Source organism: Thermobia domestica, chromosome 3 (genome assembly GCF_964235325.1).
Source record: "Thermobia domestica chromosome 3, izTheDome1.hap1.1, whole genome shotgun sequence".
NCBI classification, from domain to species: Eukaryota; Metazoa; Arthropoda; class Insecta; order Zygentoma; family Lepismatidae; genus Thermobia; species Thermobia domestica.
In genome coordinates this window covers 50,653,845-50,675,006 of record NC_137456.1, presented here as the reverse complement: position 1 = coordinate 50,675,006, position 21,162 = coordinate 50,653,845, and the positions used below count along the sequence as shown (strand labels likewise).

Here is a 21,162-nt window from a genome sequence, read left to right as displayed (position 1 = left end):
CCTTTTGAGGTCCAATTGAATATCCCGTTTTCCTGGATATTAGCGGACATCTGAATATCCCGCGGAGGTCCTATGGATGTCCCGGGAGCAAATTTGGATGATCATGGGATTCCCGTTGTCCATTGCGGATCAGTCTCGGACGTTCCGTGGACGCCGTGGGCTATGTGGGTTACAACGTAAAGATCTCCACGCTCGCTGCTCTATTGACTAGTAACATATCTTTCGTTTACGGGGTCTGGGTTCAATTCCCGGTGTAAGAACCTTCAAATTTGAATTCGTTACAGTGATTCTAATTTCACCTTAAATTGTAGGGCGTCGTCTTGTATAGCTTCGGTGTTGTGAAAATAGACACTAAACTCTGACTAAACAGCCAATAACAAATCGTAATAAATATTTAATGTACTCTAAAGAGGAGCCGGAAAGTTTAATTATACTAATTTTCTAGCTGTTCTTTTTTTTAATCTTTATATGGATCTATTACTGTTATGTGATTTAATCCTTATATGATTTTTATTGCCTCTAAACGTGTGTTTCTTGTATCCCCTATCATTGCGTTTCGACATTAAAAATATAGGTTAAATCAATCAATGTACAATTATTATCGATTCTTCTGTCATATTTTGTTTTAAGGCAGAGAATAACAACTATTAATGGGTTTCTTTACCAATGTAACTATTGCGTGTGATAAGCATAGCAACCTGAAATAAAAGCGTGTATAATGGGAAAGTAAAATATACGCTTTTAGTTCACTTTTTCTCCTTATAATGCTTTAACCATGTAAGGCGTTAGTGTGTTCTAGATGCATATTGCGATATGTTTGCCACCAAATCAGAAAAAAAACACTTAACGAATATAACATATGCAAAATACCAGATAGGGAAATAGATTCGGCTATTTGAATTCTTTCAGTGTTGGTAAAGAGGTGAACCATACATTAAATTCCACTCACAGAATTATTTTCAAAAATAGCATTCCTAATTTATGAACAAATGAACAGTGGAATTATAGGATGTGCGTTCAAGATATCTGTATGGTAAATATAATGTATTATATCTTATTTAAGATTTGCTTCTATTTAAAATATATATTTGTGTGACAAGTTCTGGCAAGTATCTTCACATAATATACAAACACTTATCTATTTAATGGAAACATGGCATGTGAAGTTTAAAACACTTCAGTTGTCTGTTTTTACAACTGTCAGGCGGCGCTCTACTCTTGGTGGTGATAATTTACTGACTGTTTTAACAAAATTACTGACTGTTTTAACAAAATTCAACAAAAGCCATTTACAAAATTTTACAAAAAGTTTTTTAAGTTGTACTTAATATCGATGATTCAAAAGATTTCAAAAAATTAATACTGATCATCCATGTAGATGGGAATTGATGAAGAAATAATTGAAATACATCACTAACCTTTGTTGAGGAAAAAGTTACAAATTACACATTTCTACAAAACGCAACATATCCACTTTTTCATGCATGTTTCTTTTTCATTTTGTTAAGCCAGGTATTATACATTCTAAACATTTAAATTCAATGAGCTCTTAAATATATTACATTTTGTATAGGGATGCGCACGAGACGAGTCGAGACAGGATTTTCCTGACAAAATTCGAGCCGAGACACGGCTCTTCCAATAGAAAAATATACATTTTTCGAGTCGAGACATCACTTTTACAACACATTTTCGAGTCGAGACAGCCACAAATCTTGTCTCGTGCGCATCCCTAATTTTGTAGATAATATCAGAATAAGAAGTTAATAGTGTATTAGTAAATTTATATTTTTCTTTTAAGTCAACACATGAACAGAAGTTTCGACAGTAAAAAAGTATGTTTCTCACGTCTTAAAATTATAAAACTCATAGACATACATTGAAATGATAACTAAAGCAATAGTACGTAGTACAATGTTAGGATTTTTAATGCTGTGTAAAAACAATCCAGAAACATAGTCCTCTTTAATGTAAAGGTTCTTCATAATACAGAATTTTGTCTTCAGTATCAATAGGATTTCCTTGTACAACTTTTGAATAGAACAACTTTACTTTCCTCTGAATCTTTGTCAAAATAAGACATCAACTTCCATATGTCATTAGCTTTTTGTTTGCTTACATGATACACTGATGGAAGTCGAGGTGCTCAAACATTATTGAAACACTTCTCTTTCGAGGTTTAAGCACCTCGACATCTATTGGTGAAGCAAAGTAAGTATTTTGAAAACGTCATTGTGGCCTGGTCTCAGATCTTCTTACATAATGCCTCAGCTATCCTAAAAGGCAATTTGGATTTCATTAAACGTTTGAAGATTGATTTCATACCGTAACTATACCAATCTTTACCCCAAACTTTAGCTTGCCAAACTTTCCCAAAGTGTCATAATATTCTGAGAGCAGAGTGATTGTTTCGTGTTTTCTTAGTTCTTTTTCAATAAGTCCAAAAAAAAAAAATCTGTCAGAAGGCAAAAAGCTATGAACATATATTGGGAAATACTCTTGAAAATGGAGATAATTGTAGAATCTTGAAAAATAGATCTGTAGACTGTTGTGAAAATTTGCTATATTCAGGCGTCTTTTACAACGGCAAGTATTCGGTTTCGTCGTATTTTCTTTTAGCCGTGTGAAGCTCATATTAAAGTCCCAGATTTCGTTAAAACAGCGTATTTTTTTTTAAAAAAAATGGCGTTTGTTGAGTTTTGTTTAAACATTCTTCAATCATAAATGAACACTAAAGGAAAAACAGTGTTTAACAATCATTCTATTTTGTTATATGGAACTTCAAAATGACATTTACTTATTAATTATATATATATATATATATATATATATATATATATATATATATATATATATATATATATATATATATATATATATATATATATATATATATATATATATATATTCTGTTTAAAAACGCATATGAGATTTAAAACTGGAAAATATATTTAATTAAATGAAATCATATTATTGTGTACATGTAGAAATGAACATAAATTGAAAAACATTTTGAAAGATTGTGATGAAATAAGACATGTTCATCGTCTCAACTTCATACTGTATCTGTGCATGTGGTCCCGGGTTCAAACCCTGCTCACGCCAAGTGAACTTTGTGGTGGACAAACACCGTGCGCGTGGGTTTTCTCGGGGTTCTCCCCTTCCCTCCCACTTTCTTCATTCCACCATTTCATTCATTCCTCATCATCACTGTTCCCTTTAGCCTAGCCGGCATAACCGTCGGACGCAAAACTCAAGAATTTCATTTCATCTTTTCATACTGTATCTACATTATACTGTTGCTTCAGCGTATGATTAGCGTGATACTAAAGGCCTGACTATTGCAGGAAACATATGTTAGTCGAACTCTTTAGTATGGCACTAATCACGCGTCAGAACGACTCTGCATAAGACTTAATAATGCTACAAATATACTAAACCATAATACAATATTGCTAACATACAATAATATAATAATACAAAATGTAATAATAATGTTACAAAGGAAATGTAGACAAAATCATAAAATAGGGCACAATATAGTTTTATTATTATTGTGTAGAGAACATTATAGCCAAAAAATATGCACGTGGTGTATTAATTCTCACTTCTTAACTGAAATATTCATTTGAATCCCATGGTCAGCCATTCTAACTTATGATCTTCCAGATTACAGTTTTTTTTTTTTTTTCATAAGCGTTACCAGTAATATCAAGACTCATTCCCTCGATGCATTCCTGATTTCCCGTTCTTTCCCAATGAGATGTTGATCTACCGTTTAATATGGAAATCGAGCAACATAGATTTTCACAGAGAATCGATCTCATGACTTTCATTCTACACATAATAACATGAACTATCAAACCACGAGGGCATTTCTTTCCTTAAGTTATTTCTTCCATACAGCTTTATATGATGTGTAAGTCTGCAGTGTCTGTAACGGTATTCATAAATAAAAAATATGAATGAAAAATTACAAAGATAATTCAAATAAAAGTTACCGAATTTTCATTTATTGCTTGTTTTTAATTGGTTTCTGAAGCTAACGGTTCTTGTCAGTCATTTGACTGCCATTTATTGCTGCTTGCTATAATTTGCAGCGGATTCTGGCTGTCTTTTGTTTTCCACCTACTATCTGTTTGCTTCTATGATTCATATCTTGTTGTGAATCCTAACTAGGCCAGGCGGAGTTGTGTTGTTTCTGCGTCTCTGTTAAGGATTACAATGAAGGTAATCATTGTGTTTTATCTCTCATTAGGAAGATAAACTACACTCAAGTAAGTAAAGTTTGGCTCATGGCAGGAAAGCGCAAAAAAATTGATTTTACAATCACTTGCTTTCATTAAGCATCTGTCTCCTTTAGCCTAAAGGTACAAACTTTTTTGGATCGCATATAGAGGAAACTACGACTACCCTCTCCCTTCGGTCATGTGGAAAAACGCTTTCCAAAACCACACACTGCTGACCACAGTACATTTTGCATTCACAATTGTATCCATGAATGCTTTCAAATTAAACTATGGAAGCTTTCATATATCATCTGGTACCCTGAATGTCTTTGTGACTTTACATCACTGTGTCGATATTCCGTTCTGCATGGGCAAACACTGCCGTGGGAAGAACCATAGTACCGGGACACCACAATACCTAGAAATCGAAGGAGCACCTGCTGAAATCGCTGCCGCATTCGATGGTAATGCATAATTAGCAGGAGCGTAGCGTGGTATTCCGAAATGGGGATGCCAAAGTTAGTCACTTGTCTGATATAATACAATACAACGCAATACATGTTCAATGTGTATTCTCCTTAACAAGTGAAAAGATTCACTATGCAGCAAATGTTGTTTCGATGACTGTTTTATAGCTTTCTTCATGAAATTACCCAAATCAGAAATACCCTTTGAACATCACTCCGACTCCTTTGCCCCAAACATAATGCAGGCGAAACATAACATTTTATTCCCTACAGAACATCCAGAAAGCCAAGAAGACCTATCATCATACCACGAAGACTGAAATATTCGCGACTGATTGCTAGTTGTCGTTTTTATGGAAAGCTTTGGGGTAGGTCGCCTCCCTTTCAGAGAGCAACGCTGCTCGTAAGTCAACCGAAATGTGATAGTTGTTAACAAAAAATCAATTAAATTTTTGTCTTGTACTGTTATCGTAGTGATCATTTGCTAAAAGTTAGTCAGGCACTATATCTTGAAGCATCCGAACACTTTCCACAGCTTTGTCTCTTAGTTATAAATGCAATTTTCTTCATACTCCAGTAAAACAATAAAACAAATATTAATTTCAAATCACAACGCAAAAGAAACTTTATACCGCCAATTTTTCTTGACCACCACCGATCAATGTTGCTAATCAAAAGCATAAATCTAGTACAGAACGCAAGGGCATAGCCAGGGAGAGGTGAGTCAATAATTTATCACAAGAAAGGATTGTAAAGCCATGTTTATTAAACAACTTGCAGAAGCTTTATATTTAACACGGCATAATTTGCAACCATCCCACACGATTACACAACACAAATAGAATATTAACAGGCTGAGTCTGCTCATTAAGGCCCGCAACCAGCCATTAAAGTTTAGAAGAGAGGCACAAATATGCTAGGGGGTCCAATCGTCACAATTCTGGATCTCTTCTATCAATAACTACTCTTAATAATTAGAAGGCCAAAACATTTAGGGGGCCAGGCTCCCCTAATTGCACGCCTGGTGGGGCATACAGAAGCAAATGCGTAGATTACATAGCATGTCCAGAAAGTAAGTTCCGTTTCAATTTATCTCCGCTGCAGCGCTGCGATCGCAGTTCCGCACATCCGCGGTAGACGGTCTGTAACAAGGAGAAGAAACGTGGGCCATTTGGAGATCGCTGTCAGTCACGTACGCTTTGTTGTGCTTGTTTGCAATGTCGGTGTTGATTGAAAATCCCGCCGCTTGTGAAATCAGAGCGGTGATTCGTTTTCTGAATGCGCTGAATGTCTGACCTCGCTCCTAGCGACTTTCATCTGTTCTTACATCTCAAATCTTTCCTTGGCGGTCAACACTTCAACAATGACGACGAGCTGAAAGAAACTGTTTCCAACTGGTTGAAGACACAGGCGGCAAACTTCTATGAAGAAGGTATGCAAAACCTTGTGCCACGCTATGACAAATGCCTGCAAAATTTCAGCAGTTATGTGGAAAAGTAGTTTAAGAATTGTAGAATTTTGTGCAATAAATAATTTTTCTGTATCTGTACACAATTTAATGTTATTACCAAACGGAACTTACTTTCTGGACGTGCCTCGTACGTTAGACGCCAATAAGCAATTGTCTCAGCTCCTTTTCTGCCATTAGCATTGTGACGAGAAAAACCGGCTTCTCTTTTGTATGAATATTGTTTTCAGTATAATTCCCTTTATTTCTCTCTCGTGGGCAGCTTCTTTCTCCGCATACCATACTTCAATCTCGGTTTTTAATTTTTTTTAATGTCACCCCTTTTTCTTAATGTGAAACTTAAAATATACAAAACGATAATCATGCCTGTTGTTCTGTATGGCTGCGAAACATGGTCACTTACTCAAGGGAAGAACATAGACTGAAAGTATTTGAGAACAAGATCCTGAGACGAATATTCGGACCCAAGAGGAACGGGAATGGGGAATGGCGGAAACTTCATAACGAGGAACTACATAATTTATATGGTTTACCCAACATTATTAGGGTCGTCAAGTCTAGGAGGCTTAGATGGGCGGGTCATGTAGCTAGAATGGAAGAAAGTAGAGACGCTTTCAAAGTCTCGACTGGAAGACCAATCGGAAAACGACCATTAGGAAGACCTAGGCGCAGATGGGAGGACAATATTAAGATGGATCTCTCAGAGATTGGAATACAGAGTAGAAACTGGATGCAGTTAGCTAAGGATAGAAGTCAGTGGAGAGGTTTTGTGAACGCGGCATTGAACCTCCGAGTTCCATAGGCCATAGAGTTAGTTAGTTAGTTAGTCACCCCTAGAAATTTGCCATTTTGGGTCCGGACCTCAGGTGCCCGTTCTTGAATATGGGCCTGAGTGTGTATATCGTTTGAAGATACAAATAGAAAGCACTTAAAGCAACTCTGGGGGCCTATTTCTGTGTATCTACTTCATTATCAGATATCCAGATACGGAAGAGCCCAAGTAAACTTTGTGAAGGGCGGAGGGTGGCCTACCAGATCGGTGACCGTGATTCTACAAAATGCATTATAGTTATGCTTGTGTATGTGAGTCCTCTCAAAGAGTATCTGGCTACACCCTGGGACATGATATGTATTTATGATGTAGATTATTAGTTTGCCTTTAATTACGATTACAATTACGATGCATTTAATTACGATTAAAGCATAACTATTTTATACTATCACTTACATAAGCGACATGCTTCATAATGGCGTTGAACTAACTATTTATGTTTTGTTCTATTTCCTTGACTGCGCTCGTACGTTCTATACAGAAACCATAGCTTAGTTCAAAATATATAGAGTTGGCAGTACTTGAACATACGCCAGCTTATATCTAAAGCAAATGTTGGGTTGCAAGGGATGACGGGGAGTAGGAAAAGAAGTAGTTGGGCATACGCATTCGACAGAAAGCAGACGAAAACCCCGATGCTTGCAGTAGGCCTGGATGCCCAAGGAACATAGCATACAACAAGAGGAAAGACAGAAAATGTGCATTTGAGTGATGCACATGCGTAGGTTCCGCTTGCCAAAGTAAAGCGAGAGAGCGCATCCAGAAGATTGCAGTGGAAATAATTGTGGTAATTATAAGCAAGCAATTTATAAATATAATGAAATACGTACTTTTTCTTATTAACAGGGGATGCCGGGCATACAGGCGTATCCTTACGCTACACTGCTGATAATTAGATATCCAGGAACATTCACATCACGCCAGCACTTGGTCACTGCTTTTTGTTCAATCTATAGTTTTAACGTGTCTCTTTAGCCTGGCTCCAGTTTGCTTTGTACCGAGGTCTCAGTCCCTGAGACAAGTGGCTGTACAATGCGCAAAACATAATGTCAAGTCCGATTTAAGCCGATTTTTCGACATCAAAGTTATCATATTCGATGGTAATGGTTAAATCAATAATACAGCTGGATGTTAAACTTTCTGAGACTGGTTAACACTTTCTGTCATATAATTACATTGTTTCCTTCTGATAAAGGAAGTGTGCAAATATTTCCAAGAATAGTTGAACGAAAGTAAATTCGATGAATTGAGTTTAACTGCCCTTGCCATGCTCCTATGTGTTTTACACACATTGTTTTATGCTTATTATTTGCCTTATGCTTCCTTACGAACTACTACTCTTCGAAACACTTGCTGAAGCAGTTCAGTCCTCTCCAATTACAAGGTACCCGAGATGATCTCGTTTGAGTATCACAGAGAGCAGTGTTAGTGAAATTTTCATTTATTTATTTAGAACATACTATAGGTGAGTTCTTACACATATGAATTATGTATCCAGTGGATTTGTGTGTGCTCCAGCGCACTGTACACACAAACGAATGTAATTTCATATCCTCCTTATATGTTGCGGAGCATCTGAGGGACTATCTTCACACTTTCTCAATCAAAAGACTTTCTTCACACTTTCGCGCAATTCGTCATGTCTTATACTGAGAATTATTTGGTTCAATGAGTTGTCTAGTGGGGGCTCATGGGGGCTATGTTGGGGTTATTTCAATGAGGATGGAGACGATGGTGAATCACGCCAATCTAGCGTCCTGGACATGGTTTATTAAGGAAACGCCTATCTGCAGAGCAAAACAGGCTACGGATCTGCTCTGTTGTATCCACACATGATCCATGATTCTCTCTCCTCTTCACTGAGGTATTAACTACAACATTGCAACACTCGTAAAAATAAATGCTCTCTCTCATACACAAAGCTAGGACTAAGAGGGCTCGTCGGATACTCTGTAATTACTCAATATGGTGTCAAAAGCATAGAATTATAACGGTAACTGTAAGTTAGATGTGCGTTTACACGGTCTGGTGTGGCTGTTTGTCAGTAGAAAGTTCCTCATAGAAGCATACTCACTTGTACTGATTCTTGTATTCTGTTGTCTGGAGAGAACTTGAATTGTTTGAAACATTAGTAAATGACACTGACTTCTACATCAAAGTCTTAAAGGAATGTGCGTATATTACGAATTAATTATCTAATGAAGAATTTACACTTTAATAAAATGGTTTGAAAAATGAAATATTGGAGCGCTATACACTATCGATTTTTTGTTGTAATGCTACCAAACAATACATTATCAAATCAAGTAATATTCGAATAAAACAAAAAACACAGAATGTTATTACTTTTCCTTAGGAATATCAATATCAAGGATTATTATACTTCCCATTTGCATCAGGATAGCCCCTATTTTATTTGGTGTCCATCAGTTTGCATTTGGGCCCGGTTTTCAGTCGTGACAATCCTTTTGCCCCCTTTCTTGTATCATATCCTTATTGCAGTATTCAAAAATGTTATTTTCAGAATTACATTCCTTTACATTGACATTTACATATGTAATCTTATTTATGGTTCGAATGAATATTGATATAGTAATTCACGCAATACAGTTCATGCATAATCTTTGAATTTAAGATCTGTGTTACTGTCCTAACTAGCATTGCTGAAACATTAAACAAATGAAATGAAAATGACTCTTGTCCTGTTTATGTCTTCTCCTCTGATGTAAGTAGTGAAAGAAAGTAGTGAGTAGTGAGTAGTATCTCCTTGTTTCTTGACGAAGATATTCTTATGAATATTATTGCAATTAAAAAGCTTAAAAATAACATTAAAGTTCGATTTATGTAGTTTTGGGAAAGTAATCAAGACATTACCGCCTTATTAGCTTAGCGAAATTGCCTATGAGTTCTGGAAACACACACTGTATTCCCACTTACTTGTGCATCTGCAAACTCACGTTGGACTCCCATTTAGTTGTACGTTTGCAAATACACGTTGGATTCCCAGTTCTTAACACTTGCACACACACACACACACACACACACACACACACACACACACTGTGTTTCCACTTACTTGTACATCCGCAAATACACGTTCATTCTTACTTACCTGCATATCTGCAAACACAACTTTGGGTTCCTACTTACTTATACATCTGCCAAGACACGCTGGATTTCCACTTAATTGACACCTGCAGTCTCGAACTCGTTTGTCGCTGTACACGAAACGGCAATGGTTCTCATCTCTAAATACCGCCGTCACCAGTGTCGTCTCTTCAGACACCAGGGGAAACATTTTCAAAGATAGGAAAGCATCATAGATAAACGTGCAAAAGAAACGGAGACGTAACTCCAGTGGTGGGTCTGATTAAGTAGGTGATGGACGTGCAAATATTCAAAGTGTTCTGAAGATCTTACTGTCCAGGGCCTCCCCTGTAATTTGGTAATGACACACTTGCTGTAAGTACCTTCTTCCTTGTATCGTGTATATACTACTAATGGATCACAGATAATGTTATGTCACGATCAACTCAAATGGTTAAACGCATATCGTGTCTCTGACATTCTTACTATATCGCCACACTGACTCACATAATTGCAAAATAGATGTCCGTCGTTGTTGTTCTGACATCGCACATACGCAAAATGTCATGCATACGCATCTGCACTCACCGTGTTCGCCGATAGTCTTCAAAGTACTAGTGGTATGCCTTCAGCAGATACTGTGATAAGCCAAAGTGAGCACAAGATCAGCATCCCATTTACAGACACATTCTGCGTGTTTATAGCTATGTTTTTAAATCATTTGTTACCAGTGTATATCTCTCCATACTCTTGAGATTCTCTTTCTTCCTTTCTTTAAAGTTTAGATACTATAGGTAAGTGAAACAAAGTCCGTTTGATTCATAAAAGCTTTGGTGTAGAAAATGCACATCGGTTCAGTGCAAAGCTTGCATATCTATTCTCTACCAGATCTATTTTCTATTATTTTGCAGGTTGTGGATTTGCATATTGGCAGTGACATCGTTGGAATTCTCTCTTCCAGATGATTATGATAAACAAGTGCCGCCAGTAACAGAAAATGGTAAGTAGAAGTTTTATACTGCAGCTAAGTTAAGTAGAAAAAGTAATTGACTTTACGTCGTTTTGCCTAAACATAGTTTCTCCTAACCAGTTATGAAAAATAGTAAGATTTGTTTTCACCATTTTAGATTTAAAAAAAAGGATGCTTATTTTATTAGATCTTCAGTTCGCATAAGATAGCGAACAAACATCTCCGAAAGGAAAAAATACATCTCCGAAATAGAAAGAAATTATAATTTTCTTCTAAATTACATTTTATGGGAAGAGATTTTGATTAGGTTACCAGTCAATCAGGAAGAAGCTATTCTTTCCTGAATATAAGAGCTCTCAATATTAAACTTCGAATTTTCTGTTGTAACTTTTGATAAAAATTCCAGTTGGTTTTTGCGGGAAATAACTGAACGTTTCTTTCTGAAGAAACTATTTTTAAAAAACTATCCTTACGCATTTTCGTTTCATTTAGGCAATAAAGGGTTAAGCTATCAAAATCAAACATATTGACGTATAAATATGATATTAACATACATTACAATTTATCAATTACTAACTTTGAAAGGGATTTATTTTGTAATTTCGCTCCACTTTAATTAACTGACTTCAAATAAATAAATAAATAAATAAAGGAGGTTTTCAGTTTGATCTGTATGTATGTATGTATGTATGTTTGTGAATATCTCAAGAACTGTTTGCCATTTTCGATGCGGTTTTCACTAATCGAATAAACAATTTCCAAATGTTTGAAAAAATAACTTTTTTTCTTAAAAATCAAATAATACACGTGCAACCCAAAAATTCCTAAAATATTGTGCAACCAGAAATTCAACACAGCAAGGCGGGTTGCATAAAACCAAGGGGCAAGAACACGTTTAGGCCGGATTTCTCCAAATGATTTTAATACTAAAGTGCTGCCAAAATATCTTGAGCCATGGCAAAAATGTGAACTAAAGCTCACACCCTCGACACACTCACGCGTTAAGCCAATAAGGGTTCAGCTGTTGCTTAGCGAGAGAGTCTTAGCGAAATGAAGTCGAATTCCTTCAGCCGATAGCAGCGCTTCGAAAGAAAGACTAGGTGTCAAGTCAATGTGGTATATCTATAGTGATGGATGTTTAGTTCATTGGCGATGTCATGACTTTTTACATACCGGTTTTGAGCAAATTTTTCCAAAATATTATCCACTTTCCTTGTGTTTCTAAATCTAACATTTTACTCTACGGAAAATCCTACTTGAACGTTGTCCTCGATCTTCTACAAGCTTTACTCGCTTGTTTAGTGGCCAGCACATGTATTTTTGGTGCATGTGGCACTGGGTTCTACTTCTGGTGGAAAAGTACAAAAATCTAATTTCACAATCATTGACTTTTGTTAAATATCCTGTCTCTTTATCATATAAGGAATAATCATGGGAAGTAAAAATTTCATTTCTGGAACATATACAACATATTATTCAACGGAGAAAGTTTGATTCTTGTGCTTCACAAAATCAAAAATTTCTTTAGAATACGGCACCAATTCTAACCTGGCATATGTGAATTTATACTTCTATTGCCTCACATTTGAATTTATCTCCCCCTCTCTTTCTATCTCCCCCCTCTCTCTCCCAATGTCTTCCGCCATGAACCGAACCTTCGTGAACTAGGATCAAACCTCTGACACTTGAATCCAGATGTAAGCGCTCTACCAATGGGCCATCATGACTCCCTATATTTTCGTTATTAGTTAACTGCGAATATTTAGGCACTTCAAACAGAAAATGTACATACAAATATTAGTAAAACAGGAAGAAAAATAAACATATAAAATAGCCATAATAGACACAACACACATCAAAGATATACAAATATATATGAATATTTACATGTAGATACTGAGAAGGTAAAGAAATTGTTCACTTATTTGCAGATCACTCATTTCTTTCAGTAGCTTATGAGTAAGCGAGCCCATGTGAATTTATATCTGTATGGAAGTAGTACATTACGTCATAGAAGCGATAAGTTGAAGATTAGTTCTTAAGAGAATTTGCACATTTATGGAAATAAAATTGTAAAATGGAGCATAATTTTGTGGAAAGTACACTCATCTCTTCACGGCGCGAACCTTGGATTCTAAGAATTCCAACACTTTTTACACATCAACTATCAATTCTAAAATAACGTTACGCCAGACCCTCTGCGACAGATATACCTTGCGATTTGGGATATTAACGTCGTTAACGTCGAAAGATTAACCACATTTTAGATTACGTGATATTTTGTTGTGGTTAACAGTAATATAAAGAGCTATTCTCAAGGAAGGCTTTTATAATAATAAAAAAGAGATATCAATTGTAGATCTGAATTGCATAACGACCCAAGTGCGTTCTTTTTCTTGGTATTTTTCGTTTTTTGTTTTCAGTGTTAGCATCTATGTTTTAAGGGCTATTCACTTGCATAATACATAAATCGAAATCAAAACCTTGCTTTTAAAAAAATACAAAAAAAGTTCAGCTAAACAGAATAGCATGCCAAGTATAATCTTCTTGTCTTTCTTCTAAAATCACAAAAGTACTCCGGTGGACTTGAAATGTTCTGCAATTCAGGTCTTCAATTATCATACATCATTCATATCGTAGAGAGTCCCATTTTATATGGAGTAAGTGCCTACCTTTACTTTAGGTAAACTACTGAGTAAAGGAAAAATGGAGATTTAAAAAAACTTAGAAGAAAAATTGCTGACTCTGAAATGATGTTAAAAAGTAGAAATTAAATCTTTTCAAAAACGAGCATTAAGTAGACAATAAGATATTAGTTTTGCCTATAAGAAGACTCCAAAGTCGTGATAAGCCAGACATATTAATGTGTATCTATATTATAAAATTGAAAGTGACTATGTTTGTAACTCCTGATTTCTTGAACCACTCGACCAATCACGATCAAATTTTCAACATAGATGACGTTCTGGCCTTGAATGCTTTTTATCATTTCACTTTTACAGTACAACTTAGGGGAGGGGAAGGAGAAGAGGTATGAACCAAGCGACCAATCGTGGTCAAATTTTTAACATAGATGAGATTTATGTCTGGAATGTTTTTCTATCATTTCACTTTTACAGAGCAACGTAGGGAGGAGGAGGACGGGGAGATATACAAAAAATGATATAAATAAAACTAATAAGGTTTGTGACTTAATAACTCTTGAACAATCCGACCGATCTCAATTAAATTTTCAACATAGATGAGGTTCGAGACCGAAAAGCGTTCTTCTTTTTATAATTTAACCTTGAGATTAGAACCTAGAGAGGGGGATGGAAGGGGGAGATATAAATAAAATAAGTAGAACTTAATAACTCTTGAACCACTTAACCTATGTCGATCAAATTTTCAACATAGATGAGGTTTGAGCATGGGATGACTTTTACTATTCTACTTTGACGATGCAACTTAGGAGAGTAGGAGAACAGACATTTATAAATGATCAAAAATGACCGATATTACTGTAGAATCTATAGTTTTCGGGGTCGCTGAGATGTACAGTGACACTTCCGATGCTGTTTAAATCCCCACATCTGGGAGAGGAGGAAGAGGAAATATGTATAAAAATTATTTAAAATGACCGATATTAGTATCGAAACCATAGTTTTCGGAGTCGATGACTTGAACAGTAATACTTCCGATTCCGTTTACGACCAAATTCAGCCATACAACTTGGAAGAGGGCGAAGGAGAAATGATGAAAATTACCAATATGAATGTCGAATTCACAGTATCAGTGTCGCTGAGATGAACAATGGCACTTCCGAAGTCTTCCCCCGGAACATAGAGGAGAGGAGGGAGGAAAATATTTAAAATCATCCTAAAGACCGACATTAGTGCCAAATTCATAGTTTACGTGATCTTTATAATGAACAGTAACATTTCCGATGGTGTTTAAATCTAAATTCAGCCACGCATCATGAGAGGGGACAGAAATATAGAAATAATTCAAATTATCCGATATCTTAGAGCGCTTCAGTAATGGCAAAAAGTGAATTATAAAAACGGAACATATTAATATTTTATCTTAATTTAACCCTGTGAAAATGGTAATTGATGCTAGTATATATATATATATATATATATATATATATATATATATATATATATATATATATATATATATATATATATCACTCACTCACTCTATGGCCTATGGAACCCGGAGGTTCAGTGCCGCGTTCACAAAACCTCTCCACTGACTTCTATCCTTAGCTAATTGCATCCAGTTTCTACTTTGTATTCCAATCTCTGCGAGATCCATCTTAATATTGTCCTCCCATCTGCGCCTAGGTCTTCCTAATGGACGTTTTCCTATGGGTCTACCAGTCAAGACTTTGAAAGCGTTTCTACTTTCTTCCATTCTAGCTACATGACCTGCCCACCTAAGCCTCCTAGACTTGACAACCCTAACAATGTTGGGTAAACCGTATAAACTATGTAGTTCCTCGTTATGAAGCTTCCGCCATTCCCCATTCTCGTTCCTCTTGGGTCCGAATATTCTTCTCAGGATCCTGTTCTCAAATACTTTCAGTCTATGTTCTTCCCTCAGAGTAAGCGACCATGTTTCGCAACCATACAGAACAACAGGCATGATTATCGTTTTATATATTTTAAGCTTCAAATTCCTCGACAGAATTCGCGACGACAAGAGATTTTGAACCGAATAGTAACACGAATTCCCTGCTTTTAGTCGACATTTAATTTCTTCGTGAATATAATTTTCGTCTGTTAATATTGATCCTAAATATTTGAAAGTATCCACTTTATCAAAAGCATTATTTAATATTTTAACGCCTCCACAATTTGCCGTATTACGGTCCCGACGCACTTCCATGTATTTAGTTTTCTCTGCATTTACTTCTAAACCCATGTCCCTGCAAGCGTTTAATAAGATCTCTGCATTTATTTCTACTGTTCTCCTATCATCCCCTATTAAATTTACATCATCAGCATATGCCATAACCTGGTGAATGCCGTTCAATTCTAGGCCCTGGTTGCTATCTTTGATTTTCCTTATGGCGTATTCCAGCACAAAGTTAAATAATAATGGCGACAACGCATCTCCTTGTTTCAGGCCATTTTCGACGTGGAAGCTCGTGGACAAAAATTTTCCTACCCGGACTTTACTTTGGGATTCACTTAAACATATCTTAATTAATCTAATTAGCTTTCTCGGTATTCCAAGTTCTGTAAGAACGTTGTATAATGTTTCTCTCCTAACCGAGTCGTAAGCCTTTCTAAAATCAATAAATAGTTGATGTACCGGGGTATTGTATTCCCACTTTCTTTCGAGTATTTGGCGAATGGTAAATATTTGGTCGATAGTTGATCGATTTCGTCTAAATCCACACTGATAATCTCCAATAATTTCATCTGCGTATGGGGTCAATCTTGCTAACAGAATATTTGAAAGGATTTTATAGGATGTTGACAGAAGAGAAATGCCTCGATAATTATTACAGTCAGGTTTGTCGCCTTTCTTGTGAATTGGAACAATGATTGATTCTTTCCACTCTTGTGGCAATTCTTCCTTGTTCCAGATAAGGAGAATGAGTTTGTGTATCTTGTTCCACAATTTTTCGCCTCCAGCTAAAATTAACTCAGCCGGAATTTCATCTACACCCGGAGATTTGTGTTTCTTCAATTTCTTTATAGCGGCTTCCACTTCTATTCGATTGGGTTCTGGAATATACGGTTCTGCGGTGTGTATCTCCTTTTCTCCACGCACATTAGTTTTTGGCTGCGTGTTCAGCAAATCGTCAAAGAAATATTTCCATCTATTTAAGAGGCTATCCGTATCGGTGAGAACTGTTCCGTCAGATTTCTTTAATATATAAGCACGAGGTTGATAGCCTTTCTTAAATTCGCTGATCCCCTTATACATGTCCCGAATATTTTTATTTTTACTATTATCTTCAAGTTCCTTAATTTTAGCTTTCAAAAAATCCCGTTTCATTGTTCTAAAAGTTTTGGAAGTTTCCCGCCTGATATCTGCGAAATTTTGTGTAGTTGTTTCATTCGGATTTTGTAGCCACCGTAATTTTGCCTGTTTTCTCTTCTCTGCTAGTTTAATGCATTCTTGGTCGAACCATGGTTTGTTCCTACGTATTTCCGCGTGTCCCAATTTTTCTATTGCTGAACTTTTAATGCTATCTCTAATTTCAATCCAAGTATCCTCAACACTAGTGCACTCCGAGTCTTCTAAAACCGCGAATCTATTCGAAACTTCAATCTGGTATTCCTCTCTTACCTGGCTCTCTTCTAATCTCTTTAAATTAAATCTCTCCGTTTTCGGACATTGAATATTACCTTTATTCAACGATAATCTCTCCCGTATTATCGCTACTACCAGGTAGTGATCAGTGTCACAATCAGCCCCTCTAAACGACCGGACGTCAATTATGCTAGATTGTCTTCTTCTATCTACTAAAACGTGATCAATTTGATTATGTGTTTTTCCGTCTGGTGATGTCCAAGTGTATTTATGAACGTCGCGATGTGGGAATTTTGTACTCTTCACGATTAGGTTTTTGGATTTTGCAAAGTTCACGAGTCTAACACCGTTGTCATTACTTTCCTTATGCAAACTTTCGTTCCCTATAATCGGTTTGAAAATATCCTCTCGTCCTACCTTCGCATTGAAATCCCCTAATAGAATCTTCATATGGTATCGCGGGAGTTGGTCAAATATCCGTTCCACTTCTTCGTAAAAACTATCTTTTATATCGTCACCCTTGTCTTCAGTTGGAGCATGTACATTTAAAACAATAATATCACACCACCGTCCCTTAAGAGTAATAAAAGAAAGTCTGTCAGTAACAAATTCAACCCGTTTAATTGCTGGTAATATTCGTTTGTGAACGAAAAACCCTGTTCCTAACTGGTGATTTTTATTTCCTTCCCCGTAAAAAAACGTAAAATTTCCGGAATTCTCAGATCCATTTCCTTCCCACCTAACTTCCTGAACTCCTACTAAGTCCATCCTGTATTTCTCTAACTCACTCGTTACAGATTTTAACGCGCCTGCCCTATAAAGACTTCTAATATTCCATGTTCCAAATCTCATGTCCATTTTCTTTTGCTGATGTCGTGCCAAGTTATCAGTCCTTGTCCGAGGCTTTTGTGAATGTTTCTGAAACAAGTACTTTTTTTTACAGGATGAGGGTGTTAGCCTTACCCAAACCCCCAAGCTGGAGGACCACTCCTAGTCGTCTGTCCGCGACTGCTTATTCAGTATATTCGCAGCTAACCTCTATATCTAGAGGCCTTCTCCTCGATCCGCAACCTGAGGACGCGCCATGCCGTGGTGACATATATATATATATATATATATATATATATATATATATATATATATATATATATATATATATATATATATATATATATATATATACAGGGTGTTTAATAAGTAATGGTCATAAATTAAACCGTAGATAGTACACGCCAAAACTAACAAAAAAGTCTTACTAAACATGTGTCCGCAAACGCTTCGTAACGGAGATAGGGGCTGTTGAAAGTGGGGGAAAATGAGGTTTGGAGACGAATATCTCAAAAAGTATGAATCGGACAGAGGGCGGTCCAATGAATGACTATCGAAGTCAGACCTGCGCTATGCAGAAATGCATGGTTGCTAACTCTGCAATGCGCGGGCATGGGATTCCCCAAAGAAACGGAAGGATTCCCGGGAAATTGTCCAAGGAAAAGGGGGCTCGAGATGAACATCGAGGGCGAGTCTATCCACCAGTAATTCTAAGTCGTGGTACCAGGTCGAAAACTCGAAAAGACACAAAATGGCGGACAATGTTTACGTGGCGTGTGTGGTTGCATTGCAGAAAATGCGGTTAGATAACCAGCAGGAAATGAGAGAGGCAATCGAATAAAGGTGGTGATGCATGTTGTGAACTACTTCAGAGCACATTTCTAAGACGAATGCACATGTACAGAGTAGTCCTTTACTGTACCAATACCAAGGTAAAACAAACGATGCACGAAAATGAACGGAATGGCCGAAAGAAACACTGGTAGAACGCGTTAGAAGAACGCGTGCTACAGGCAGTGGACAAAAACCCAGGAACGAGCACAAGACGTGTGGGACTTGCCAAACGCGTATTCAATGCGCTCGTATGGCACATCCTCCATGAACAGCACTTGTACCCATACCATCTGCAACGTGTCCAACCTCTGACCCCCACATACTTTCCGGCGAGAATGCAGTTTTGTCAGTGGCTTCGCAGACAAATTACTTGCAATCCTCATTTCACTGATGAAGTCCTATTTACTGATGAAGCACAATTCACCAGGGATGACATTGCAAATTTTCACAATTCTCATGTATGGACCCCTGCGAATCCACATGCAATAGTGGAGGTAGGACATCAGCAAGGGTTTTCCTTAAATGTGTGGGTAGGACTCTTAGGTGATCAGCTCGTAGGTTCATTCTTTCTTCCTAATGCATTAACTGGGATCTCATATTTGGGATTTCTCCAACACGATTTGTCGCTTCTACTCGAAAATATACCTCTCGATAGGCGTCAGCGACTGTGGTTTATGCATGATGGAGCGCCAGAACATTTCTTTAACCGTGTCAGAGAACATTTACATGCCGAATTCGGACGAAAGTGGATAGGACGTGGGGGTCCTATTGCTTGGCCACCGCGCTCCCCGGAGTTAAATCCTTTAGATTTCTTTCTCTGGGGCCATGTGAAATCGCACGTTTATTCTACCCTTGTTGCAACATTAGAAGAGCTTCGAGAAAGGGTGGAACAATGTTGCGGACATATTCAACAGGATGCCGACATGTTATCACGAGTACGTGGATCTTTGCGAAAACGGGTACGAGCATGCATTCGCATGAATGGACGACACTTCCAACATTTACTTTAACGATAGAAGTAAGTTAATTTCTTATACATCTCTTCTGTGGTTACACGTCTGGGTATTTACTGTTTACCTTATGATTAATACTGTACACATTACCAACATGACGATTTCTGTTTGTTGATATGGAGAAGCACATGTCCATCATTTTTTGCTTCTTGTAATACACTTACGCGTTCAACATGCGGAATGTTTCAGATTCGCCTCCCACATACTCTAATGTTGTCATGCTTTTCTCATTGCAATCCAATTTGCGGATATTTGTTACATTAAGTGCTTAACACATAATGCTTCACCAGTGCCTTGCATACCGTTTGATTTACCTAAGTGCTGCCACACTTGTACGTATGCATTAGTTGTCGGAATTCTTTCTGGAGCCATTTACAACGTATATCACCACACTTGGATTGCCTTTCTCATTTCCTGCTTGTTATGCAACCACACATGGCACGTAAACATTGTCCGCCATTTTGTATCTTTTCGAGCTTTCGACCTGGTACCACGACTTATGAATTACTGGTGGATAGACTCGCCCTCGATGTTCATCTCGAGCTCCCTTTCCTTGGACAATTTTCCGGGAATCCCTCCGTTTCTTTGGGGAATCTCATGCGCGCGCATTGCAGAGTTAGCAACCATGCATTTCTGCATAGCGCAGGTCTGACTTCGATGGTCATTCATTGGACCGCCCTCTGTCCAATTCATACTTTTTGAGATATTCGTCTCTAAACCTCATTTTCTCACAGTTTCGACAGCCCCTATCTCCGTTACGAAGCGTTTGCGGACACATGTTTACTAAGACTTTTTGTTAGTTTTGGCGTGTACTATCTACGGTTTAATTTATGACCATTACTTATTAAACATCCTATATATATATATATATATATATATATATATATATATACATATATATATATATATATATATATATATATATATATATATATATATATATATATATATATATATATATATATATATATATATATATATATATATATATATAAAAGTTACTATATTTGAGACTTCGCACCGCTTGAACCACCCGACCGATCTCGATCAAATTTTCAACATAGATGAGGCCTGACATTTTTTTTTTTTTTTTCATTTTACCTTGACGGAAGAGCGTAGCTCCTGAACCAAATCTCTATCAAATTTGCCACACAGATAAGGTTCCGACCTGGCATGCGT

General features: G+C 36.9%; 1 protein-coding gene across 1 annotated transcript in view; it reads left to right on the top strand.

The window, feature by feature from the left end:
- The first annotated feature begins 9,686 nt into the window (after positions 1–9,686).
- LOC145681779 (glycine receptor subunit alphaZ1-like) overlaps positions 9,687–21,162 on the top strand; it is an 85,554-nt gene continuing 74,078 nt past the window's right edge. The window contains exons 1-2 of the mRNA XM_081753390.1: positions 9,687–9,721; positions 10,995–11,083. Of these exons, the coding sequence (XP_081609516.1) occupies positions 9,687–9,721; positions 10,995–11,083 (124 nt within the window). The remainder of the gene's footprint in view (positions 9,722–10,994; positions 11,084–21,162) is intronic.